The 27,910-nt window shown below is 41.6% G+C and overlaps 1 protein-coding gene across 26 annotated transcripts in view; it reads right to left on the bottom strand.

The window, feature by feature from the left end:
* Positions 1 to 27,910, bottom strand: part of ABLIM1 (actin binding LIM protein 1) — a gene marked incomplete at its 5' end in the record, with an annotated part of 210,397 nt that overhangs the window by 94,265 nt on the left and 88,222 nt on the right. For 23 of the 26 annotated variants that reach the window (XM_082052516.1, XM_082052514.1, XM_082052511.1 and 20 more), the window contains one exon: positions 12,741 to 12,875. Coding sequence is in view for 20 of the 26 variants with exons in the window: in XM_082052502.1 (XP_081908628.1) it covers positions 12,741 to 12,875 (135 nt within the window). Of the gene's footprint in view, positions 1 to 4,775; positions 4,797 to 4,885; positions 4,918 to 12,740; positions 12,876 to 22,643; positions 22,882 to 27,910 lie in introns of those variants that run through there. The other 3 variants (XM_082052513.1, XM_082052504.1, XM_082052515.1) reach the window with 3 other exon arrangements.

The following is a 27,910-nucleotide window of genomic DNA, read 5'->3' on the forward strand; positions in this document are numbered from 1 at the left end:
CTAAGAGCCTCATCTACACATCTTTAAAACCCCTCCAGGGATGGTGACTCCACCACTGCCCTGGGCAGCCTGTTCCAGTGCTTCACAACCCTTTCCTTTTCCTAATATCCGATCTGAACATTCTCTGGCGTAACTTGAGGCCATATATTTCAGCTTCAAGCTGAAGGCACTGAGCATGCTGCTGGATCTGCCTCCAAAGCTGCATATATGAACTCTCTGGTTCGGTACTATGGCCCCCAGGTCTACCGATGAGTCACCTTTTGAAAAATTCAGTCACGACGGCTCTCCCGGCCTGCCCAAGCAATGAATCTAATAAGGTAGGATAATCAAAAGTAATTTTCAATGCAAACTCAGTTCTAGTTTCTTCTGAAAATCCAGCTTCAACATATCATACAGAGGTCTTTGGTAGATCATTGCTTGCAAAAAAACCACTGCAAACTCCATGCAAACCCTAAAGGGCTCATGCACTCACAGTTATTAAGATCTAGCCCTTTTGCACGGCCACAGAGATTCAAGCCCAGTGACAAAAATGGGAAATAAAATTATTTGGCAAGTCTTGTAAATACAGTAATTACTATTATTTAAAAGAAGCTCCCTGTATTGCCCTTTTCTTTATGAAGTCTCCTGTCCACCCAGTCTCTCTTTGTCAATAACTCAGAATGAGTTAATTCTCTGATACAGGCAAGTCATGAATTCAGGCACAGCCAGAACTGCTTAAACCACCAGCAGCTCCATCATTTTTGGCCTTCTCACAGCAGGAAGCACGCACCAATCTGCAAGAATTTAAGACAAGTCCTGGCAACCCCACGTCACAACGGATTTTTGTGGACAATTGTGTTCCCATCACTAATCCCAGCTTTAAGCTCCACGGGCAGGCCGTTAACATCCGTGGTCGGAAGAACACTGTTCCAGCTGCTCTCACTGGGAGTCAGAGATCCAATGGGAAGGAATGAACATGACTGGATCCACACTTGGTGTGCAGTGTGCTGTTCAAACAAGGAATGGATTTAAACAGCTTTTTTGTTTTTCTGTTTTCTTTTTACGACTGTGCAGAAGTCATGGTTCTGACAACAAATCCCCTCAAGCTTAAACACACTGCCTCGGCACACACGTTTATGACCACTGTAGAAATGCCACAGAAAAGATGGACCAGTTGTGATTGTTTTTATTAAAAAGAAAGACCATCTGCCCAGCATCGTTCAATGTGCACAAACAGCAGAGGCAATGAAGAGAAACCAGCTGTGATACAAATATCAAGTCATCAAATAAAAATGAACACCAAAATGATGACAGTTAATAGGAAGAACTGAATGTTCTTTTGGGGTTTTTTCCTACGCTGATGGAAAAAAAAAAACCCACACACTTCAAAATTATTAATTAGTGGAGCCAATAGTGATGTACAAATCATGCTTGAGAAAGCAAGTGAGAGGTATTCCCTAAACATCCATCACATGGAAGCAGTTCTACAGGAGAATAACATTTCCCCAAGACCTTTCCTGCTTGATACGGTGGAAGAAATTATGTTTTACAGGACCAGAACCTCCCTTCTGAAACAGGAGACACTGGGAAGCATTTCTATCCCCTGAGGTACCAGAAGCATTGGGGGCGGGGGGAAAAAAATCAGCATTTTTATTTAAGTAAAAAAGAACCATTATCTTCAACAACATAATCTTTTCTGTGTAACCTCATCTGGGTGTTCCTGTTCCAGCAGGGGGATTGGACTGGATGAGCTTTTGAGGTCCCTTCAATCCCTAACATTCTGTGATTCTATTTCCAAGGGACTGGGATCATTCTTAAGCTGAGTCACTTCCAAGCTTTAACAGGTATGATGAAAATGAAGAGATGCGATTTTTTCTAAGTGAACGGAAGTAGATTTGATCCTATTGAGCATTATGTAGGGTTTCCATAAGGGTATTGTCAGTGAGAGCTGAAAAAACAGGCCCTTAGTAAAATAACTCCATGTTGATGTTAAGGAAAAATTGTTTCAACACTGAAGAAACAAACCCACACAAGGAGACTCTATGAGCATGGGCTCTCAGTTTGCAGAAGTGAATGGTATTCATTAGGAACACTCTAATGATCTGCTTTGTCACTGTGCATTAAATAAGGTGCAAATTCAATTTCCTGTTGGGGTTTTATTTCTGCCTTGTATTTCTAAGCTTCATAGAATAATGGTGCTGTTCTCAAGTGGGAAATATTCATACAACATTTACCTCTTAGGACATAATGGATTTCTTGTTGGAAGGTAGAAAGGAATTTGGCAATGTTTCCATTTATCATCTACATCTAAACAAATACACAGGAAAAAGTCCCCTTTTCTTTTTTTTCTCTGCCTGAGAGTTTAACAAATCCAGTATTGATGAAAGCAAGCCTCATGTTCTTATTAAAGTTTAAAGTTTCCACATTTCAAATGAACTAAGTCTCTCTCTGCCTTCCTTTTCCTCTTATCAGCACTCCTCTTGATGGCATAACCTCCGGTTCCTTAAGTCATTTAAAGAATGAATGTTCAAAGTACCATCAGAAGACCACATGAGAATGGTAAATCTCAGAAGCCACGCTGCAGCACTGCAGGAAGATTAAAAGGCACCATTAAGAAATTGCATAAAGCTTTTTGCAAAAGCTGCAACAGAGATCCTGATAACTGTTTGTCACACTCCTGTCACAGCAGGTTGGGGTTTTTTTGCCACACGCTGATGAGAGATGCATTTTGATTTAAGCTGTTTGGAACGGTGTGCTGTACTCTCAGTGGTTGTGGAATCTCTTCTCATTTTAACAGATTGACTTTATAAACAACGCTGGGAAGTCAAAAAAGCTTTATATACATGGAACAAATACAGGTGATGTTAAAATCTGCTTCATTATCTAGTCACCAGCTGGTAGAAGGGTTTAGCAACTAAAACATCTCCTGTGCAAAACGTGAGACTCCATTTCTCCTCTTCTCCGTTAAACTGGCCTGGGATGTCCAGCAGAAGCGTGTGTTCACCTCCAGCCAGGACCTTCTCATCTTCCCTTGAAAAACCTTCACCCTCCATTTCAAATATCCCGCCTGCACGACTCCTGAGTGCCACTGGCATTGTCACACAGGGAATTCCCAGTGGGGAACTTGAGTGAATCCTCTATGCTCAGAGTTTTAACTTAACTTCCCAATCAATGCCATGACACTGCCTTTAGTCCTACAACGTCATTTTTCTTTGGTTTTCTCTTTAAGCACCTGAGATACAAACAATACTGCACGGTGAAAACTTTCCTGTCTGCATCTGACATGCATATATTTCAGTCTTTCTAGCAACTTAACAGACAGTAGCTAGTACCTGAGCTCAAGAGCAAATAAACAACAGCCATACATAATGCAGCAATGTGACAGCTTCCCAAATAGAATATCCATGTTTTGTGCACCAGGATGGAAACAAGGCCAGGAATCATTCAACCATTTAAAACACCTTTCACATTAAACTAAGCACTAGGTGGAGATCAAAGTCATTTATGGGTCTGTGGGAAATGAACCTTGAAGAAAATGCAATCAGTGGAAAAATGTCAAAGTTTAGCCTGGTATAGCTTGGCTGTAACTATCTAGATGAGAGATCGCTCCAAAAAAGATTATAAATAAGCAAACCAAGGATTAAGAATAGAAAAAAACAAATCTGCCTCATCCAGACTTATGGAACAAGCCAGGCAAATGAAGGACACATGACAACAAACCCAAGTGACTTTCCATATTCTTATAACGATGCTCTGCCGCACTCATCAAGCACCTGTAAAGCATCCTGCTGGCCCTCTACTTTCAAAGGGATCCAGTAGCTTATTAAAATCTGACATGACATCTGTCAGCATTCATCAATAACAGCCAAGTAGTGCAATTAATTTCATTTCCTGTCAAATGTTTGGTCACTGAAAGAGACTTCAATTCCAACTACACTAAGATCAGTGTCAACTGATTGCTATTCATAGCATTAAAACCCCACGAGCAAAACAAGGATCCACTTTAGAATGGGATGAAACTGCTTGGGATTTTTTTTCGTGTCAACATCTAAAGCAAAATTAACAATTCCGTGTTTTATGTGAAAATAGAAAAAATAACTTGGAAAAGAAGACCCAAATAAAAGAGGATATTGCTATTGAAAACAAGCACAAGGGCAGGAAAGGGTCCGATGACAGAGCAGCGTGACACAGACCTACGGGTCCAGTTTGAACCCTACTGCCAGTGCCCATAGTCACCTCAGCCACGGTGCCTCTTCAACAGGGAGCAAGGGCTCCTCGGGAATTCTTATAGAGACTCTTTCCCACAAGTGTTGAGGGTGAGCAGTGGCTTTCACTGCCAAGGGGTTGGATATAGTTTATTACCTGCTGCGCACCCAAAACAGCCTATTGCCATCCCAAAGGCTGCTGCCATTAAGAAGGCAGAGCTCTCCCTGCCGCCTGTATGTCTGGGAGGGTTTGGGTCTTCTGGAAAAACCACAGAATGGTTGGGGTTGGAAGGACCTCTGGAGATCATCCAGTCCAACCCACCTGTTAAAGCAGGTTCACCAGAGCAGATCACACAGGAATGTGTCCAGGTGGGTTTGAATGTCTCCAGAGAAGGAGACTCCACAACCTCTCTGGGCAGCCTGGTCCAGGGCTCTGGCACCTCAAAGGAAATAATTTTCTCCTCATATTCAGATGGAACCTCCTGTGCTTCAGTCTGTGCCTGCTGCCCCTCATCCTGTCACTGGGCACCACTGAAAGGAGTCTGGTCCATCTTCTCGACACCCACCCTGGAGATATTTATAAACACTTACGAGATCCCCCCTCAGCTTCTCTTCTCCAGGCTGAACAGACCCAGCTCTCAGTCTCTCTTCATAAGAAAGATCTTACAGCCTGTCTTGCAGCAAAGTTCCCAGGCCCTTACCTGAACCTGAGGTGAAATATCAACAGGAATCACTGCAAGAAAAAGAACAGGCTTCAGGACACAGCAGCTGAGCTCTGCAAATGTAGAAATGGCAACTACAGCTACACCAAGGCGTGCTCTCCTATCAGACTACCTGAACACATGAGTTCACAGCTGAATCCCATTTCCTCTCATGAGAGAAATTTTAACCTCCATTAGCTTCCCAGGAGCAGCAGAATCCCAGTGCTCCCTGGATTTTCTAAACCATTCAAACCTGATTTCCTGTCCTTTTACATGTTCTCCACGTCTCTCATTAGGCCTCTCTGTGCACACAGACAACAGTGTGCCCCTCTTTTCATTTTTTCACTTGATTTGTGTACTAATCTCTTCAGCGGCAAGTACTTCTCATTTTCACCCTTAAAATCTTCACTTCCTCATTCCCTTCCGTGGGACTTTCTATCACGGAGAAAGGATGCAGGGGCATAATCCTTCAATATCTCGAATCAGATCCCCCAAGTCTTGACCATCCAAACCAGGATATTGTAACATTGTCCCTTGTATTTGTATTCTGCTGTTAGAGCATTTCAGGCTCATATTTACCAATGTTTTGTGTTTTAATGACTAGAAATGCGCTTTTCTTTACATGAAAGCCAACACACTCAGGTTTAGGAAAAAAAATGAAAATACAAACACTCTCGAGAAAAATCAAAAGACTTAATAATCGTAAAGGCTGTTTCAATAACCAAGCTGAAAAGGGGAGTTCACAATCTGGCAAGCAGAATGGTGGTGTATTGAAAGAGAATTACAAGCCTGGAGAGCTTTTATATAAAGCAGGCTCTTTGGCTCAGTGATTCAGAGCTTCAAGGGACCTCATATAATTTCCCAGTGCTCAGGAAGGAGCATGCTCTATCCACCAGTTAACGTTACCATGTCCATAGATCAGTCTCTGTTTCAGAAGTGTTTGTGGAAACGCAGGGGTCTTTTCAAACACTGCACTGGGTATCTATCACAAGAACGTCCTCATATTTAAACTTTCCATCCCCTGACACTGAACTATTAATAGCATGGACTACCCAGCAGCCAGTTTACAGCCTCCTCCTGCCGCCACAGAAGGAATCTGATGACAGACCAAAGGTCAAAGAAGTAATGATTTAAAACACATTCCAGCCTGTTGATACAGTGTCTGCTTACATGACCCCAACTTCTACCCCATCCTTCACGGGAGGAAGATCCGGTTCAAAGTCAAAGATCACAGAGCATCCCAAAATCTAAACTTAGGAAGCCTCCCTCTTCCCAGTCAAGCACATTGAACTACAGATAATGTAGCCTTGCAGAAGTCATCACGTAAAAGAAATAGACACGTGCCTGGAACCTACACATACCACAAAGGATTCTAGAAGTACACATTGATATGGGCTTTCCTAAATAAGCTTGAAAGACATCTAACTCAAAAGAGGAAAATCAGCATATTTGTTCCATAATTAAGAAGCTCCTTTATGCTCACTTAGAGCAGTGTTTTAATAGAAGGGATACTATCTCTGTGGGATAGTCCGGGTTTGTGGAATGCTTCCTGTATGCCAAGACTTGGCTTTGGCCTTATAATTAGTAAGAATATTAGCTAGTAATTTAGTTTTGATATCTGATATTGCTACGGCATGTAAAACATTCATACACAGTGAAACATTTCCACCTGGCATAACCTAATCAAATGACAGACATATATGCCACATAGTGAGGAGTAGAAAACCTTAAGACACCATCCATATTCTCATGGCAGGACTGCTTATTTATGAGGTAGTTTTTTCTTGTGGGTTTTGTTTTGGTTTAGGCTACTATATGGAAGCTACACTATGTTTTCCTATTCCTATTTGACATCAAGAACAGGGACACTGTCTACTTTTTAAAAAACTCCTACCACAAATTCTACATTACCTTGTTAAATTAATGCAACAAATCTCTACATGTACCAAGCTACATAAACTTTTATATTGTTACTATGAAAGCTTAAAGCTTGTTCTGTTGAGCAATACACTGTACTGAAACCACCATTTCCCTCTAACCCAGAAGATGAATCATAGGCTTAATAATAAAGTCTTATTTATAGCAATTTTGCAAGCCTCAAAGTTTCCTCTCCTAGTACATGCAATAGGGTAAAATGAACAATCAACTGACAATAATAGAAAATTATCATTTGTATCAGATGACAATTTGAGATATTCAGATCTCTGCTCGTGCACATCATAATTCAGGGCTTGATCTGACACATATTTACATATGTAACAGCCATTGCAGTGAACAGTCTTAGTTTTTCCAGAAAATTATTCATGTACACAGATGCTTACAAGAAAAACTTCTTACTTTTTGTAAGCTACTAATTCATTCTTGTTAGTGTTAATGCTATTAAAGACAAAAAGTAAAACAATGAGTTATCCAGCTTGGTCTTTTCTCCCTCCAACCGCCTCATCGAACCCGCCCTCCTCTCAGCCTGCTGCTTCCATTGCCTTGTAACCATTAACAATTTGGTGTGGTTAAAATAGTGTACTCCTGGAAAAACAGAAATTAAGACTTATTTATTACAACAGGAGATAATGTAGAATCCAATTAAACTTGCACCTGTAACACACAACAGTGTAATTCCTTCACAAGGGAAGCAAGTTTGCAATAAACCAGCCAAAGACCACCGCTCTGAATAGAGCTCCTGGGGCTGCGCTCCTGAACGTCCCCTGTCCCTGCCCCGTCCATCAGCCCCTGTTAACGCCGCTCTGAGTCAGCTGCCGACTGCCGCAGATTCTTTGCCTATCGGGGGGCTGGCAGCCCTCACCTTCTGGGGGACAGGCCATGCCATTTTCAGCTCTTTTTTTTTTTTATCAGCTCTTATCTGGAACCACAAATAGAACTATCCGGCCTCGCCAGGCAGATAGGACAAACCAGCTGTATGCATTTGGTTCTCCACAGGCAGGGATGCGGCTAGCTGCATCTTATCAGGGGTATGGGCACACGTCAATCGATGGAGGTTTTACTTGTCATCTTTATTAGGAGTCGGTTACTCTCTTCTGAGAAAGATTCCAGAGATGGACAGAGCACCAAACTACAGGAGAAGCCAATTGTGTGATCATGTAACATGACACACAAGCATGTCCTGCGCTGGCTGCTTCAGCACGGAAGAGTAAGTCACCATGTCCCTGCAGCGCAGCAGCCACCATACACATGGAGTGCCTGTGCGTCTCTGACACAACCTGGGGAAGTGGGGTTACGATCATATCAAATACAGTCCGATGTAAACACAAAGTTGAGAGCATGGATGACAATGACAAAAAAAAAAAAAAATAAAAATAGGAATCACATACAGAGCAAAAATAAGAACAGGTTCACACTGAAACTCTGCTACTACACAACTAGCGTGATGGCTTTACAAGGAAATAGATATTTTTTTTTCCACAACTTCACTAGACTCTAAGACTAATCCTATGGGCATTTTCAGCAGGTACAACAGCACTCAGACAAGTATGTGCTTGTTGAAGTCTTACATGCCGTAGATGTATGAGTTGAAGGCTCAAGAACAAGCTTTGTTAAACTGGAAGGAAAAAGCTGCATCTACAGGTGCCTTGGATGACAGGCACATTCTGGTCCCAGTATCAGGAGTATCCCAGTATCTCCTCTGGCTAACGTCACACGCTATATGCTGAGGGGGTCTAGCTCTAGTTCCTGTAGAGTCATACTCACGTCAAATTAAAAACCCATTAGACTAAGAGGAAAAAAAATGCTTACTCAAACAGCTGTGTTCCGCTTGTACGAACCATATGGTCAGACAACGTGCAATATTAGTAAATAACTATATGGTTTAAACAAAAGCGTGCATTCGCTTAAATATGAGAGACCAAGAATAAACAAGCAGGTAGAAGATTCAAAATAGGACTTGGAGTAACATCTCACACACCCTCCTTTCCCTCCTCTCAGTGCAAGACAAATGAACACAAAAAGGATGACATTTACTTGCTGGTAAACCCAACTAATAAGGCACAAACTGGACGAACAGCAAGAGAAAAGTCTCTAAAGATTCAGCACTGCTCTCTCAGTTCAAACTGGGATGTGCAAATACTACAAACAGGTAGAAGCCACGCTCACCCCTTTCTCCTAAACAATAGGTAAACACACGCAACCAGTCACCTTCTACAAGCTTACAATTTCCTTAACAAACTACTGATAAAAATCATAGTTTCATTTCCATCAGAGAGATTTCTATAGATCTCCCTTCTCTGGTGATCTTCATGCAAGCAGTCATGAGGCCAATAATATTACAGAATATCAAACTGTCATCAGCTTGTAATTATATCCATGAACAGAAGCCACAATGAGTTTAGATATTGCCCTAGGGAAGAAAACAAAAAGTATCCTAGTAAACCCAGCCTTGCAACAGAACAGTTAAAGCACAAAAGCAGTGTGTAAGTAACTAAAACACAAGTGAAAGGAGAAATGGCAAGATTAATCTAGCGCATTCAGCAGGAGAACAATTCCAAAGCTCTGCTACCCCTGTCCTTTGCCTATCAGGAGGGTACTTGCCATACCGCTTTCTGCCTGGTCTGAATTACCATTCTTCTTCGTGACTCAAAGGGGCTGCTGCTGGAAATACCCTAATTCAGGGTCTGCTGTACACTGAGACCACTACTCACTATGGGCAGGAACAGTAAAAGAAACCACATGTTGCTGGTTTTGAACTGCTTTGGCATTACACGACATCAAGTACTGCTTGAAATAGAGCAGCTCTACTACAGAGAGGCATATGCATTACCCCAAGAGTTTCAGGAATGGTGCAGACAGTGCTCCTCTCTGCCGCCCATGATGGGCTGATACCATTGCAGTTCGACGCAAATGGAAAACATCAACATCCAGAAGAAAGTGAAGCTTATTTTTTGAGCTACCTAGCTGTATTTAACTAAAACCTGCAGGTAACAGACACACGGAATTTCTTAGATTCTAGCTGTTCATTTTTTAGCACGCAAATAACTCAAGTGACTTTAAAAAAAAACCTTTAGCAACATAGGAAAATAAATATTTCTAAGTTCTGCTATATCCCATCTATTTATGAAGCAGAAGAACAGAGTTATCATAATCACACTGCTGTTCTATTCCAGTCGCATGTGGAACATGAAAATATAACAAACTCAGAGACTGGGCTTGAGGAACTTTTCAAAGTCTGGATCTGCAGCATATGTGCTAGACATGCACTTTCAGAAAAGATAACTTAGGTGTAAGGGAAGCAAAAGTCTATTCTGCTACTCTCTTTTAGGTACTCTATATTACTCCAGCACCTTTCTTCAAGTTCACCATCAGCCCAAAACTCTTGCACTGTATTTACACTGTGCTATGCTAGGACTGAATGCAGTAGACGCTGGTTATGCAGGAACAACCCTTCCCTTGTTCCACATGGGCCGATATATTTCTCCATAGTTTAACCTTTCATCCTATGTACTGTGGAGAGTGTTACTTAATTTAGCCAACTCTGTATTGTTGTTCCCTAAACAGAAACCATACGGAGGAGTCAGGATTGCCTCCTGCTTCAGAACACCCATCTTCAAAGGTGATGACTTCACAAAGAGTAGTTTTACAATTACTTAATGCTCCATTAAACCTCTTTTTTACAAAAAGCCACAGCAAGCCCTTGTTGTGGTCACAGAGAGCCTGCCATGCAGCTTCCTGACAGCTTTCAGGGAGGTATAAATACAAATATAGAAACACGGAGGTACTAATACAAATATAGAAACACGGAGGTACTTACACCTGATGGCAAGGCTCAAAGCAGAGGCCCAGTGATGGGCAGGGCAGGTTAGAGGGAGAGGCTCACACCATGGAGGTCCTTAAGATTATGAGGCCAAAAGGAAGGGAGAGGCACAGAGAATGGAGGGGAGACTCACACAGTGGAAGAGTGTGTGTGGGGGGACCAGGGAGAGCCCAAAAAGAGCGGGACGTCTGAAGGCACGGGAAGGCAATAAAAGGTGGGAAGCGCACACAGCAGAGGCTTGTATAGACTTGGGGGAGGCCAAGACTGTTGGAGGCCTCTCAGACAACTGGGAGGATCGGAGATGCAAAGCCCTCAGAGGCTGAGAACAAGAGAGTCGATGAACCTCAGAGTGAGCAGGGGGCTTACAAGCGGAGCCCCCAAGCAAAAGAGGCTCTAAGAAAGGGGAGGGCACCATAAAAGTGGGAGTCCCAGAAAATCCCAGCCTGTGGAGAGGGAGGCCCAGAAAGTCAGTGAGACTGAAAATCATGGGAGACCAAGTGAGGGGGAGCCAGAAAGGGAGGGAGGCTCGCACAGGGACATCTGAAGCAGTGGGAGGCTCAGGGGATAAGGTCCCGTGGAGGTGGAGACCTAGAGAGCTGGGGCCGCCCAAAGTGTTGGGTGCCCAGAGAACCCCAGCCCAGAGAGTGGAGACCCAGAGAGAGCTGGAGCCCCACACAGCAGAAGAGGGGACCCAGCCCACAGACTGGAGGCCCAGCTAAAGGGAGGCCCCAGCGGGTGTGTGTATACACTTATACACACAAATATATATTATGCACACATATACAGTGTGCACATACTATTTCTAGAACTTAGTCAAAACCCAACCACAAGCAAAGTAAGTTAAGAACATTTTTTTGGCCATTCAGCTTAAAAGGTCCAGCTCAGCTTTTTCTGGGGGTGACAGCGTGAGCACAGCTGCTGCACACGTCCTTTGGCTCCCGCTCCTTTCCATTCTGTAACGACCCTCTGCAATGCTCACTCACTGAAGCACCTCTCCTAAAACGGGGGGCTGAGCTGCCCCTCTCCCCAGCACGTGCTCCTCAGTGACCTCCCTGCGTGTTTCTCTCAGATGTCAGTGCCCATTAGGTGCTTTTTGGTGGGTTTTTTTGAATGAACATACTTATTTTCAGCAATCTATTCAGTTAAAAGGACCATAATTTTCATAACTATTCCTAATGAAAGGCAGTGGTTGCTATTAATGGTCCAAAAATCCAGATTTATCCAAATCCTTGAAAAAGCACTTAGCGCAAAACTACGAGAAGACTGAATTTTCTTAAGCATTCTTATGTCATATTCATTTTCACCTCATCACACTATACAATCTAAACATACCCTCACCCCATATATGGATATAACAGGAAATACATACAACATATTTTAAACATACAACATATTTTAAACCAAGTCAACTATTTATACTGGATTTCTGTATAGCTAGGACTATACTTTCTCTTCCTATGTTTTGCAGCTATCCATAAAGCACTTCATCTTGGATGTTTAGTGTAGTCCCACTGTTTCTCAAATAAACAGGAAAACACACACAAACACACACATCACCAAAGCAACCAGAGTCTAATTACAGCCAAACTCACTATTTGGGAAAGATGAGAAACTGTCTACGTAGAACTGTACAAAGTAAATAAAATTGAAAATAATATTAATAAGAACTAAGGCTTTTTTTCATCTCTTTCAGGTATAATTATCTATTGTGTAGTTTGTGCTCAATGAACAGTAGAAAAGAAAAAGAATGAACACATATTCAGAGCAGAATGTGCTATTTTGAGTCTTCTAGCAGTGGCAAATTTATTCTCCCGTCCCCCAATAAAATGTCTCATATAATCTTCCTTTTCAGTTAAATTGTAGATGTTTGCATGTTGAATTTGTGCTGTGTGGAACTGATCACTTTGCTGCTTGTATGTGTGTGATTCAGCCATTTCACCCCATTCTTTAACCTCTCCACGCACAAATTCTTCAGCTACTAAGCAATGAGAATATCCTGTAATCGGCCGATCGCAGGAAGTGTGACATCTCACCACTGGTTCAAGGTACATTTGCACAAACTGACTCATTTCTAACAGCTGGATATCAAGGTCTTACCTTTGCAGGTGAAGCATTTGATGTGAAAGTGCCTGGCCTGAACACGAAGCACTTCACCTTTACAGGGCTCCCCACATTTATGGCAGTGGATGACGGGCTTTTCGGAGGGGTGGTGAGGCTCCTGAGGATGGGCCACTGTAAAACAACAACAGATGATGTTAAACTCAGACAAAAAAATAATATTTTCTCCTGTACTTATATTTGTGTTCTCAGACACATAATCACAAAATAAATGTATCCATTCACATATTAAGCTCATCTAAAAAGTCACCACCATTTTTTTAAAATATAATCTTTTCCTAAACCAGTAACTTAAGCCATTCACATCAACTACCACCTCTTCCCACAGAGGCTGCCATGGAAAGATGAGGAAAAATTCCCTCCACAGTTTCAGTGCCACAAAGTGTTTCAGAATGCCTGAGCTTTCCTTTCCAAGAACCTGAGTGTGTGCAAACCATTCAATGAGCACACAAGGCAACAAGAACTGAGCTATTTTAAACCAAGAAATAATACAATCCAAGCAAAAAGAATGAACAGAATGCAATTCCAAATCATGTTTTGGGAAACCAGATGAACCACCCAGCCTGAGTTTGCATGCAAATGACCATATTAAATAGAAACTACAATCATCTCCATTTTGCTACAGCACATACCTAAAACACGGAAAGCACATCTGAAAAGAAGCCAGCGTTATTTGTTTCTAGCAAAAGTGTCTCTCCGCATGCAGATTAGAAATATTATGAATAAACAGAAATAATCAAAGCATCTGCAATATAGTCAGGGAGACAAAATTCCAGGTACTGGTAATTGATCAGCTGCCCCACAGCAGAGCTTAGAGAAGAACAGGAAAGGTTTGTGTCAGCTTTATTGTGTATTTCATTGTTGTAATAAAAGTTTTATTGCTACCCATTTGGCTTCTGTAAAAAAAATGTTTAACTTGTTCTTCAGATGTGTCCTGTGGCAGCCTGGGGCCCCAACAGAAACCCAGAGGTATAAGCTGGAGCAAGATTGAGTCTCAACTGTACTGTTTGAAATGGAAAGCGTTACCCAGAATGTTCCCAAACAAAACGATGTTCCTTGAAATCTCCCTCCCATATCCCATTCTAGCAGTAGAAAGTTGTCCGCCTTGTAATACTGTTCTCAAACTAGTGATGCTCGTCAGAATGTTTCAGAGAAAACGTATCTGTCTTTATGCCATTCCTGTCCTGCAAAGGACTGAGTGCTGTTACACCTACACCATTCTCACTGTCACTGGGAATCATCTTTATTATTTTTATCTTGGTGTTTGCTGCAGATCTTTTCCTTTCCTGATCAATTCCTGACATCTACCCAGCCAGGATTACATTCTTTTTCAGGTTACTGCATATTCAGCAACGTAACAGTTGCCTTGTTCAGATTTACTGCATCAGTTTCCTTCCCTTCCTCAATGAACTTCAAGGGAAAAAGCCCCATCACTTAATGAAGTTCTTCTATATTATACTGTCCTCTATAAATGCCTTAGTGAAGAAATTCTGCATTATATCAATACAAGATTAATGATAGAAAAGCCTAATATGTGATTACAGAACAGGAATAGAGGATTACAAATATCCCAAGCAATTTCTGCTGCAAGTCTAGCCAAATTAATAGGGCAGCTGCTGTTTGATTCTTCACCCCCCACATACTGCAGTCTTCAAAGAAAATAGTTGAATTTTTCTACTCAAGCTTGAGGTATTTTCATTGCAATAATCTCCCTTGAGCAGTTATTCAGTCCATACTGGTGAACAGAATGCAGCTGGCAACAGGAACCAGTATTTCAATTAGCAGCTCCATTTAAATAAGAGCACAGTGAATGCCTTGACTTGAGTGAACCTCATCTAATAGTCTGCAATGCCATCATATTTCTGGAGTGGAAGTTACTTTTCTTCCAAACAGGACTATTAACTATTAACTTGTAACCAAGGAAACACACTGTTTATGCAATGAGAAAGAAAGAAGAGACAAGCAGTAGCAAATTAAACTATTACGAGGAAAATCCCCTCTCTGATCCAGGCAGCCTGAGATGGGCCTGATGCCAGCTGAAGAAAAGGTAATAGAGTTTTTAAAGTTGCTCAGTGAGGAACTGGATCAAGGATCTGGGCAAACATTCTCTTAGGACTTAAACGGTGAAGCGTGAAATCTGTACCTGCAACATTCTGCTCTCTCAAACTCGCAGGTGGAAGACACTAACATATTCTGCATGCCAGGTTCCAGATCTTCCGTTCTTGATCTGAAACCCAAGTTCTTGCTCTTTACTACAGAGCAAACAAATGTTTTCAAGTCTGGTCCAAAGATGCAAGTTCTTTCCAGTTCTGCCTTTAAAGCCATTTAAATGAATACAAATTCTGCTCTTTCCAGACTGAACTCTTAACTGAAGCTAATTATGGTGCTTGTCTCACTGGCTTCAATTTGGCATTGTAGGTCAAGACTAAGTAGCTGACTCGTTATTCTGCAAGGAATTGCTTGCAAGCTTTTTCCTTTGGATATCTGCAATACACACGAGGCTTCTCAGTGGCAAAGCTGACTCTTTATGGATACCAGTGAGGACAGAATGGGAAATTAAAGGAAAAGAAATACCTTTACAAGCAGTTTATTTAAATGTTTTTGACTGAAGTCCAGCCAGCCTACTGGACATGTAAACTGTGCACTGCTTTGGGTCTGAAAATTCTGGATTAGGCTCATTTGCTTACAGGGATTTCATATCTTGAGAAAGTAATTTTTTAGGCTCTGCCTGCACCAACACTCCCCACATCAGCTGCACACTAGAGGACAGATCCTCAGGCATCGTGCACCAACAGCAATGGTGCAATAAGGCAGCTCTGTATCGTGACTAAACCAATAACAGACTCCACACAGTATAATTAGTGACATAATTTAGGATCTGGATAACCCAGGTTCCAACCCCTGCTCCACAATCTCTGGGCTCTTGGGATGGCATACCCTTAGCTCTAAAGGACTAAAGCCAGACGATGAAGTCCAGCTCAGTCTCTGAGCCTGTAACCTGATTTTAAGCTGACAGGTTATCTGAACGTTTTTCTCTGTGTCTTGAGTGTCCCTGACCGTAAATCAGGTGTAACAGCACTGTCAGCCTCACGCTGCTGAGAGGGAACACAGAGGACCAGGCTCCCAGGCACTGCGATGGAAGGAGTCACACAAGTACCTAAGACAGTAATTCAATCCTGATGGGCTACATGTTCCACATCTGCCGTATTTCTGGAAGGAGCATTCATTGGAAAGCGCGTGAGTGGACCAAAACTAACTTGAGGAGCTGCGTTGCCTTTATTAAAGTTTCAAATCCAAATATATTATCACAACTACCTTCAAAATTAAAAGAACATAAATCAACAGCTTTTTGAGGGAGTGATGCTGCCAGAGCAACAAATTCTTGGTTCAGCATCGGGGCTCACAATTGTCGTCCTATCATAAAATACATATGTACTGTGAGGGTAACATAATATAAACACAAGTCAAGTATTTACCAGTTCCAGTATATTGCGGTGAAATGATACTGGTCCACATACAAATCATGCCAGATTAAGTCAAGATGTGATCATACCAGTCTAGCTTAACCTGTATAACAAGGTGCATGGATCTTTTTGTGTAACACTAAACACAATGTATTGGTGTAGCTCACCTCAGCAAGGTGCAAACACCTCCTAACACAATAGATCTTGTTTCAAATGTCATTCCATCCAAGTACCCAGGCTACTAAGTGAACTGTTTTTTTAAACCAACTGTAGTTAAACTAGTGAACTGTCTACACTTGAACAACGGGATGCTGGAAGCACGCATACATATCAAACAGCTGCAACAATTTACTTGCATCTTTAGTCTTATTTTTATTCCTTTTTAAGAGTACCTATGAAAACTACAGTACCTATAGAAGCACAGCTGTCACAGTCTTCACAATTGTACAGAGACCAATTACAAGAGATCATCAATAAACCTTTTTCCAAAGTTTCTGGTTGCTTTATATCAGTTTTAACTTCCAATGCTATTGAGTACTGCCTAAAGATGCTTTTTTTAAATTAATGAACATACATGAGATATGTAAAGGGGAGTCATGTATAGAAGAACAGCTTTTCAAGAACAGCTAGGCTGAGACTTCCACTCTTGCTTACAAGACCAGCTTAAACTGAATAATTAATGATTAATTAATGCTTTCTTTAGCTCATCTGGGTTTCCAATAAGACAAATCAATGTCCTATTTAATATCCAATTTATTGACTGGGAGAACTGTGAAGTCAGGCTTACATTGTTTATTGCAGGGGGAATCAATAGTACCTTCTTCTATGAGGAATATAATCTTTGTCATTGGAGTATTGCTTTGTGCTAACATCACTCCATAGACATATCACCATGATTTTTGTCATACCTAATGTTCCATTGTGAAGCACGCAATTTCATTGCATTTTGCAACTGCACTATATTGATGTAAATTCAAAGCAACTCTACCAGCTTGAGAATACTCATTACTGCATTTTATCAAAGCATCTCAATCCCAGATCTGCAAAGAAACAACTAAAAAGAAAAAGGGAGAGAAAAGACCAATAACAACCCAGTGTTCATATGAGAAACCTAAAGCACCTTCTGGGCAAAATGAAGAAAATAAATTGCTGTGCAAAGTTCAAAACTGTCCTGTCAATGCTTCTTTACGTAGAGCAGCTCATTGTACAAAAGTTTAACACCTATTACATGTTTTGCTGCCTCAGCTAGAAAAAGGACCGCAATACTCACACCAAACCCTTCTGAACCAGAAATTACAGCAACTACCTGAACAGTAACGGTTGTTGAATAAAAGAAAAACAGGAAAATAAATACTGCAGCCTCCCTTATTGATGATCCTCTCCCTGAACACAGAACTGTTGGGAAAGCAAAGGTTGAAGCTAAGTGACTCTTAGCTGCAGATTCCTGCTGGCGAGACTCCATGTCTCCGCTGCGAGCCGCAGAACACTCAGCTTCGTCCTGGAATTCAGAAAGAAGCTTCTGGGAAACGCCTTGCCCTGCGTATGCTGCAAAGCAGAGATCACAGCAAGAGAGGCTGGGTTCCGTTCTGCTCTAGATTGAAGGAAAAAGCAGCTTCCTCTAAATTTAATCACGAGGAGGATATAAGCTCTCCTCCTTTTAAAAGGGAATTTCTGTAGTTTTCTCACTTGCACGCCTACCTTCACGGATAAACTTGGAGTTACACTCAGCCAACTCCAACCATGCCGTAGCAGGTGTAACTTCAAACCTCATGCTAGGATATACAATTTCGGTGACGTGTAGCTCCACAACCTGGGGGCACTTTTGCACAGCATGGAGAACGTGCTGTGCCCACAGCAGCATAGGCAAGGGGACACTCAGGATTTCACAGCTGTGTCCTTCAGATCTTGAAGAGTGGCCTAATACAGACAGCACGCTCTGAAATGCTAACTTTCAATTGGCTGCTGTGTTTTTTTGGCCAAAACCAGAACTATTAAGATGGAAAAATAAAGCAAGAATTCAATGGCATTAAACTATTGTGTGTTTTTGTGCTAGCACGCTTTAAATTTCCCCATTCCTTTCTGCTTCCAGGGATGAAGGTAAAATGACTGTACTAGAGACTGCCAAGGCACGAAACGTAAGCAAATCTTCCTTCGGGCAGCAGCACTCCCTGCCTTCTCTCTCCAAAATACCTGATATGGCTTTGGAGAACTTTTCTTAAATTAATGTACAGGATTTGAAGCTCAAAACATGAAGGTTTTTACAATTGGACACTGTCAAGTGACTGTCCTGTACCTGCAGCTGGGCGGCCGCTTGCTGGGGACAGGACAGCGGGCGGCTGGCGGGCACTGGGACCAGGACAGCAGCTGTGACAAAGCTATTCCTGGATGAAAGGTGCAAGAGGGACACCTGAGAACCAAGTTAAAGAACCAGACCTGGCTTATCACTTCTTCTCCATGCTCCCTTTGTAAAGAAAGGAGAAAAAGTAATTTTCTCCCATCCTTTGTGTTTTCTCGCAGAGGTGAATGCCTGTAACCTCTGGTTTGTAAAGCCTGTCTGTCTATAGTCCGTACACTACCCAAGGCATTGCTCTTTTGTAAAATCTCAGCACAGTGAAGCCTTGAGGAGTTACTGAAATAGCCACCAAAAAGAAGGGATGAAAAACGCAGTGTTGTTTTCCTTATCTGCAGCCTCAGTTCTTGAATCTTCAATCTATAAGAATCCTATCAGCTAAGGTGACCAAACAGCGACTGAGACTGAAATCAAACCTCCAGCTGTCAGGGACAGATAAAGCAGCCACAGGTATCAGGCAGAGATCTTGAGGAATTCCAGGATATCCTAAAAAGAGGCACTCCCATAGAGAGATACTAGTCAGCTGCATGCCCACACATGTACGAAAAAGCCTAAGGCAAAACCCTAGACTGTAGCCATTCAAATCATAGCTGAAGAATAGTTTAAAAACTCTCCTTGTCAATTTATCTGTATCACTCCTACTGAGTGCCAATTCATCTTAAAACTATTTTTGCTATCCACATATAACCAGAGTAGCTATTTTTAAAAAAAGACAGGGAAAAATCTTAAACTTGTAGGTATTTGCCATAGTTTTTACACGTTTACTGATATTTTCCAGGTAAGCATTGTTATTTCTCCCTTACAATCAGCCTGCTGCTGAAACCAGCAGATGCAAACGGGACCCCAGCAGCCATGAGAATGCTGCCGGACAGCATCTCCTTTGGCACTGCAAAAGCAAGTGACACATGGCACATACACACAGGTGAGAGCACCCCAGCTGCTCACACTCCCTTCTTTGGGGTGTTCATGGGATGGAAGTTAAAGCTTAGCAAGTAGGACACCGCAGGAAAGAAGGCTGGATGACGTGAGAAAGCCACATAAAGATGAATAGCACAGCCCGCATCTGTTCTGGTTTAGATCCAGAAACCACGACTAATATCCTGGGTCTTTGTCTCTGGTTTTATTCTGTACTTCTTTAACAAAGTGGAGTCCTAAGGAAAACTGACACTTCTCTTACGTATCCTATTCAATTATCACCATAATATACGCTTCTCAGTTCTTCAGCTAGAATAAAGTACACCAGAGCCATCTACCCTCAAACAGCCTCTCACAGCCAGATGTGAGGCTGACTCAGAGTAATTAACAGATTTGTATCAATTCTCTCCACATCCCCCCACACCCTTTGGCAGGTACTGTAACAACTAAAAGATTTCCACAAAATGCTCAGAGGACAAGGCACGAGCCCAGCCCAGAAACAGGGTGCGTTGCTATCTTGAGAAATAACATCTTTAAAAGGAAAAACAAGTTATATGGACATTAACAAGGGAAAACTGTTAAACTAGGATGACAGGCTAGGGTAGCTCATAAGAAAGGCAGTCGAGAAAACATTGTAAGTAAAGATATCAAACACTTAATTTACATTAAAATAGAGCACAGAGATTTCAAAACCAGAAATCAAATTTTTAAAAGAAGATATGAAACATATACTATTTTTAAATAAGCAAGCCAGTATTTAAGGACTTTCCTAGATATTTGTAAGCATGCACGCCACAAGGATGGAGCTGATGCAGGTAGAAGAATGCAGTAAATGATTACAGAGTCAAGTGTCAGGTAATAACCTAAAATATTAAGAACTGTAACTTGAAATCAAAGTGTGAATACTCCTATGTTATTTACAAAGAAAATTAAGCAGCTTTGTGCCACCTGCATACATACATGTAGAAAGGCTAGGAAATGATGAGCTTTAAAACACAGCAGGAGAAAAAACCCACATTTGTTTTAAAGTTTCAGAACACAGCTACAAACATGCTTCTCTGTATTCTGCCTGATGTTCCCTATCCTTCTCCCAACCCTCTTCTTTTATCTAGAGTTTTCATACAGCAAAGAATTCCCCGCTGACCAGCCTGCAAGACCCGGGCCCAAGGTCTCAGCCTTACGAAGATTTAAGCATCTGAATGGTTCAGAATTAAGGGAAGTATTTAACACCTGCACCTGCTCCATCCTGTCTGAAAAGTGACCATCTTCTACAAGATACACAAAAAGTCTCTGTGCTAGAATAGACCTGTGGTTGTTCTGTGATTAAAATACGTGTGCTTGACGGATCCAGTTTGCCACGATTTTGATAGTGATTGAGAGACTAAGAAAATTCGGTTGCATTTACATGGTTATAACCTTATCTGGACTCAGTGAAGATTACACCACAGATTCTGATCTTCTGTAGCTTTGGCATACAATTTTCAGTTTTACAGTGACAAAGCATAAATCTCACTGTTTTTCAGTGGGTGGTTATGCCTGACTGCGTAGGCACTTGGGATATTCTACTCTTGCTTCAAACCCACCAGAGGCCTGAGCACTTTCTTTTGTCAGGTACGAACACACCTCATTGCCAACTCAGCTCCCGATCCAGTTAAAACGCAGCAGTACCATTGATGCTGTTCTCAGTAGAAAAGCATCAAAGCCTATTTAGAAGGACCTGCCATTCTCTGAAGCAGCAGCAGCAGCACTGTCCTTCATTTGCTGAGCAACAACTTCCACCATGTCTGTCCACGCGTGTTTGCCTTTGGTCACTTGGCAGGTGAACAACAGCACATTCTATAGAATCATCTCTACTGCAGAAAACAAAACAACTTGACAAAATCATTCAATTTATGTTTGTTACGTGCAATATCTTATATGACTATTACTGTTTAAGAAAAGCTTTAATCCTTTCAAAGCAGAATCAGGAACAGCTTGCTAACTGAGTATGATCAGGAGTTGTTTTAAGCTCAAACAGGGAAAGCAATAAACAGTTTTAAAACTGTTTTCAGTAATGAAAGGACACTAGTGTTACAACGAAGCACGCATCAAGCTAAGATGTGCTGTGAAACAGATGATGTTGAAACAAATGTTGACTAAGCTAAGCCACTCTTTGAATCAAAAACTTCATTACTCAACACGATGGTTAACAGATGGATTACTGATTAGCAGTTAGCAACCCAAAGGGACGAAGCAAAGTGAATTTACTCTGCCATATTTCTACATTAGTACAGAGTAACTTTTCCCAAAATGGATCATAATACAAATTGGTTGATAAAAGGATAACGAACCCTGATTGTTTTATCTCATATTCTGAGAATGCCCCTAGTGATCTGCATCACACACACACAAGTCCTCTGCATTTGCTTGCACAACCAACTTACCGAGGGACAGTATTTCTAGATAATCAATCTTTCAGAACTCCTTACTGAAAGGTTGGAGGATCATTGCTAATACATCACATCTGAAAGTCTAACATGTAGAAACTCCTTATCAGCCTTGTAAGTAGTAAAATAATTTTGAGTTATTCCTTCAACACACCTGCCATACACAAGAAGATCCAGCCACTATTTCAAAGAGTATTTAGGGCTTGTTTTGTTTTGTTTCTAACACAGGAGAGGGGTACTTAGAAACTCAAGAGCTCCTAAGAGTAGTCTGAGCAACCATCTCATACACATCACTTGATATCCGTATCAAAATCTTACTCAAAACGATGAATAAATAAACAGAAGTGTCAAACCATTCACTGCAAATCCTCAAGGATGCTCAAGGCTGCACGAAAGCAAGTTGCTGAAATTAGCAGAAAAGGCAATTGCTTTTTCCAGACAGCACAGAAATTCTGGCTTACTGATGAGCGCTGGTTACCCATAATAGCACTGAAATGTCAAAAAGGCGTCTTAGCTACCTTAACAGCAGCCCACATGGGGATTTTAGTCAGCAGCAACACACTCAGAGTTCCCCTGTGCTTCCTTTTTTGAGGCTGCCAAAAGCATTTCAATACAGTAAAAGGAACTAAATTCCCTTTTGAGGCAAGTCAATATAAAAATGCTAATTTTAAACACCAATTCTCCCACTGTTTACCCTGAGATAACCTGAGGAGAACCACTGACATACTTCAGACAGTGGTCTCCCAGATATCTTTTGGTATCTTCATAGCGATGTATCACGGCTGCAGTTTGATGCGTGTATGAAAAATAAGGGAAAGCCTGCACAGAAACAGGCCTGTCTTAAGGATCTTTCCGAACAGAATCTGTAGTAAAGTCTCTCCTCAGGTACCAGCAGCAATCTCACCAAGGGTTTTGTGGAAGACCCCGGCAGAGACCTGTCCTCAAGCAGTGCTTTTGAACCGGGGAAGCTCTGTCCCCACACTTAGCATGTCTTCTTCTGACTGAGCTCAGACTAAAACTAGACAGGCACGTTAATGAGCAACATAACCCTTCACATGGCTCCTGACTCGCAGGATGGTTTGCCACGTACAGAGCTGGTAAACCTGATATTTCAGAAACCTGCCCTGGGCTTAGCTGGTCATCTTGGCATCCAGACCTCACGAAAAATTGCAGTGTAGAAGTCAATTCCTTGATGTCTATTATTTCTGGAAGTCTGTCAGCTTCGAACACTATTTGGTAAATGGACTATCATAAAGAAAGCACTAATGACTGATACAGTACCCCTGAATACAGCCTGTTCCTCTGGCTAGCACTTCATGTACAGAACAGCAAGCAGACACTCTTCAAATCCATCAAATCTTGTTCTGAGGTGCCTTTGAAGAATTAAAAAAGAAAAAAAGTGCAAATGCAACTGATTCTTCGAACAAACAAGCCGTTCAGGCCACTTATTGACTCTTGTTTGACCGAGCAGTAATAAAAGATAACCCTGACCGTTCTGCAAGGCTGCATTTATATTTGGATCACTTCTTTATTTTGGTATCAGTTTAAGATCCTGCTGCTGCACCAGATCCTGAACTAAGACAAAGTTCCACAATGCTGCCATGCAGATCATAGTAACATCTGTGAGACTGAACTGGTGCTAACAGCACTGGGAATTGGAGAGCTCTCCTGTTGACACTGCCTATTAGGCTTTCATATTGCATAAATGCAACATTTCACTTGTGAAAAGCTGGCATTGCTCAGTTTGACCCTTATTTTAGCACTTGCTCCTCACTTTGCAGTTTTGAGGAGACTCCTCCACTTTCTTCCTTCTGTTTTCATGTCCATATGGAATATAATAACAGGTAACATACACGACTAAGCTACACAGGCATCTGTCATTTCTGGGTTTATAGCATTTTGGTAAGCCAGTATTATTTATCTCAATGCAGCTAACACCACAAAACAACCGCTATTAATAAAACACACAACTTCGCTGCAGAAATATCACAAAGCCTCTAAAAATGGAGTCCAACTTTGAGACAACACTGGAGCAGTTACTGAGCTTTAAATCCCAGTGATTCAATTAGACTCAACAAGATACTCTGCTGAACAGAACAAGCTTAAGACAATGCCTAAGAGTTCTCCTCAGCCAGATCCCTAGTGAGCCTGAAAGCTATCCAGGCTCACCGAAGGCAAGGATTAATCATCCTTTTGGGGATGCTCACTGTTCTCTAGGTGCAAAACCAACTCTGTTATAAATAATCCTTTTTAAATTAGTTATGGATTGCCCCCAGAAACAATGAAATCCTCTTCTCTGGTTTCTCCCACCCAAAGGACACAGCGCATTTTGATTAGTCGAACTTGGTCGTCTTTTCCCCCGGTACGCATTAATTTTTCCACAAAAAGAATCGACTTTCCTACAGTAGCAGGCCAAATTATCACCCTAACTTGCAAGTACTTTCCTACCAATCTTCCTAACTCCCCTCTGGAAAAAAAAATCTCTCTTTGCCCTATCTTTTAAACATGCACAATTTCACTATGCCAAGACTCTATCTTTAAAAGCCTTGCCTTTCAGATTCTCCTCCAAGAAAACGAACCATATAGTTCGCAGTGCACTCACTTGTATTCAACATAAAATTCAATGATTCTGTAACCAGCAGGGTTGGGCAGTGAGGGTGCTGCAGTGGTGACTGGTGTGGGAAGTGGTCACGGACCACACTGTGCTGGTCACAGCTGCTTCCAGCCATCTCAGCAATGGACAAAATGGACCCGTTGCACATCAAAACAGAACCAGAGGAGCACATAGCACCTCTGCAAAAACACGTACATTAAAAAGGGCAGTAAATATTTGAAGGGACAGACACTCGGCAGGAGACAGAGGAGAGATGCCAGAGCCGCAAGGATGCGGAAAAACGGAGGAAACACAGGAGATAATGCCAGTGCAGGAGAGACACCAAAGCAGGGCTAAGGGAAGAAGCACATGTTTCTCTGTGTGTTTGCTTGCTTTTATTTTCAACACCCAAATCAGAAATTAAAAGTTTGTTCATTGCCAATAAATTACATTGATTGAGCCTCCCCTACTCAAACCTGGTTTTTGGCCCTCACCACTCACTGTTTAACTGCCTCTGCCCATGGCTGAACCCATGAACTCTGTGGCCTCAAATTCAATGACAAAAACCACTAAGCCCTCCTCTCCAGTGAGATCAACAGCAGAAGTTCTCCCATTTCTCACTATAAAGTAGCTGCCATCGTAACTTCAGAGAGCTGGCTCCTACATGAAGCTGGGATGCAAGGAATGTATGGAATTTCACTACAGGGAAACAGAGAAGCCTTCAGGCACGGCAGGACTGCACGCTGTGCTTGCCCAGCTCTTCGGATATGAATATTCGTACCCTCATGTGAACTAAGTCCTATTTAAAAAAAAAACAACACACAAAAACATAAAACCTCTACCGAACACGCAGTGCCTGAGCGGGCATCTCTTGGGTTATTTTTGTTTCTCTCAGTATGAATACTGCACACCAGAACCACAACTTGAAACCTAATATTAAAAATGCATTTAGAAAGAGAAAGTACAGAGCAAGCAACACCACAAATTTTCCAGTATAAATGTAATTCCTTTCAAGTTGTTTTGTCTTTAAAAAGTAATAAGATAATTGAGAAGATATTCACATACCACTGGATTTTGTTGGGGTTGTTTTAGAAATGGAAGCAGTTAAATCCCAAGACTAAGATTTCCTTGTCATAGCTGTGAAACAAAGTAAAAGGAACTCTCTGCTTCAAAGACTTGATTCAAATAATCAAGGCAGACAAAAGGAATGTTCTTATCCTCATTTTACAGATTAACACAAGGAGAGATCAAATTACTTCCCCAAGGTCACCTTACAAGTCTCTAACACAGAACTGTTCTGTAGTTTAGTACTTCAACTACAGGAGTATGTTTTAACATCTACTACTCTGCATATTTATAAAATGCCTTTTCTGTTGCTTGTACAAGTTAGCACATTGACTTAAACAAAACAAAACCCTAAATGTCCAGCCCCAAAAGCAAACCGTCAAGCAGAACTAAATTTAAAGCTAGGTAAACTGAAGCAAAAAGAAAATAGAACACCCCAGTCCTGCCCCTGTCAACGTGCATTGCGTAATCTTGTCATGTGCTCCAAAAGCAACAAACTTGGAGACTTTCCCAGGTCACTCAGGGTTAAAAGTTCCAAAGTCATGAGTTCAGATCAAGACTACGTTTCATTAACAACCATGACACTGAGACAGCGTCAGGGCTCAAAGTCCATTATTCAACATTTTCTTGATTCACATTGGGAATAAATGTTGAGACTGCAAATAGAGCACTGGACAGACAGTGTTCCAGATCAAGAACACCTTCAAATTAACACACAGGTAACATTTGCATGCTTTTGGGGAATAACCCCATCTAAAGCAGTTCCATTTACAACAAAAGGAAAAGTTAGACTAAAAGCTGCTTTGGAGACTCACAGCTCTCGGGATACACGAATGGAAGAGCAGACAAGACTGGAGCTACTACAAGCGCAAAACCAGCCCTCTTGGTCATAACCTTACAGGGTATCAGTATCTTGCTCTACTGAAAGCATGAAATAAAACCAGCAGAGAACTAAATTGCTCCGCAAGACTGAACTAGACCATAGGTCAAAATATACAGGAAATGCTGTTAACTTTTTGGTAAACTTCATTTTCTGTGTTGCTTACTAGGAAAACCAGCACCAACTGAACACCCAGAGACAGTGAGAACAGGGAAACACCATCTAGTTTACTGCACCTTGGTACTCGGTAGGTGCCAGCACGTACCCTCCAACAGAATCAGTGTGTGAAGAATGGAAATCATAAAGCCTCTGTACCTGCTTCCTTAATCCAAAATAAATTCAACCCTTCCTCTTCTCTTATCCTTCTGAGCATGGAGAAGTTTGGCACGAAGAGATACCAATCCACAGGTTTGGCCAGGCATGACCCAACCCAAGATCTCATCAGGTTCAAAGCTGACTCCTAGTATGTTTTCACAGATTAGCAGGTGAATGCTGGACCACCTTTTTATCAACTGGTCAAGGAATCAAGAATCAGGGCTAAATCCTCAGCTTACGTGAACTAGCGGAGGTAAAAAAGAAGATACAACACTTATCACCCAGCAACATGGCTACCAGGCTCACAATTCATACACGGACCTCAACAGCAAAGCACTAATAGCATCGATTATTCAATATGGGTTTTAAATTGCAGAAGAGACTAATGAGACATGCACGTGCACATCTAAACTTTCTTTCTGTTTAAGGATATAAAGAGAGAAAGTTGCCCTTGGATGCAACGCAGTGGCAATAACATAGCTGAGGAACAAGATAATACGGGCTCATAATTGGGAATAGATAAGTACACGGTCAGAGACATGAAAATGTGATATCAGTCAGACATAATTTAGGAAGCGCCGTTTGGTGTCAGCAGAAAACACCCTGGCCTCAGGATTTTTTTTGTGTATGAACCAACCAGGCAGACACCGAAATCTTCCAACAATATGAGCATAATGAAGCATGCTAATTTGCTAAAAACTGTTACTAACCATTTCGCACTTCAGTGAATTGGAATTGTATTTTTCTAGCTGAAACCAGCCCCTCTAGTGCCCAGTTAACATGTTTATGAACCGAGACCGGCCTGAACGCATCTGCAGCTTGTTCAAACAGCAATTGAAGCCCCGGCTGAGGGGGAGGGAACCTGCTGCACTTCGCAAGAGCATCACTGCAGAGAGCCGTGTTTGGGGCAGCTAAAGCAGCAATAACTCCCGACCTTCTGACTAAAGCAGAGGGGGAAAAATAAATAAAAAGGACAAAAAAAGGCAAGGAAGAAACAAAATAAATAAAAAAAAATATCTGGAGATATTATTTGAAAGTAATAAGGCAGAAAAATACTAAAGAGATAACTCTGCAGCCATGAGGTACAAAATATCAGTAACTGTACCACAAAATTAAAGACAGCATTTAGTTATTTTAGTCT

This window comes from Streptopelia decaocto, assembly GCF_964273445.1.
Source record: "Streptopelia decaocto genome assembly, chromosome: 5".
Lineage (NCBI taxonomy): Eukaryota > Metazoa > Chordata > Aves > Columbiformes > Columbidae > Streptopelia > Streptopelia decaocto.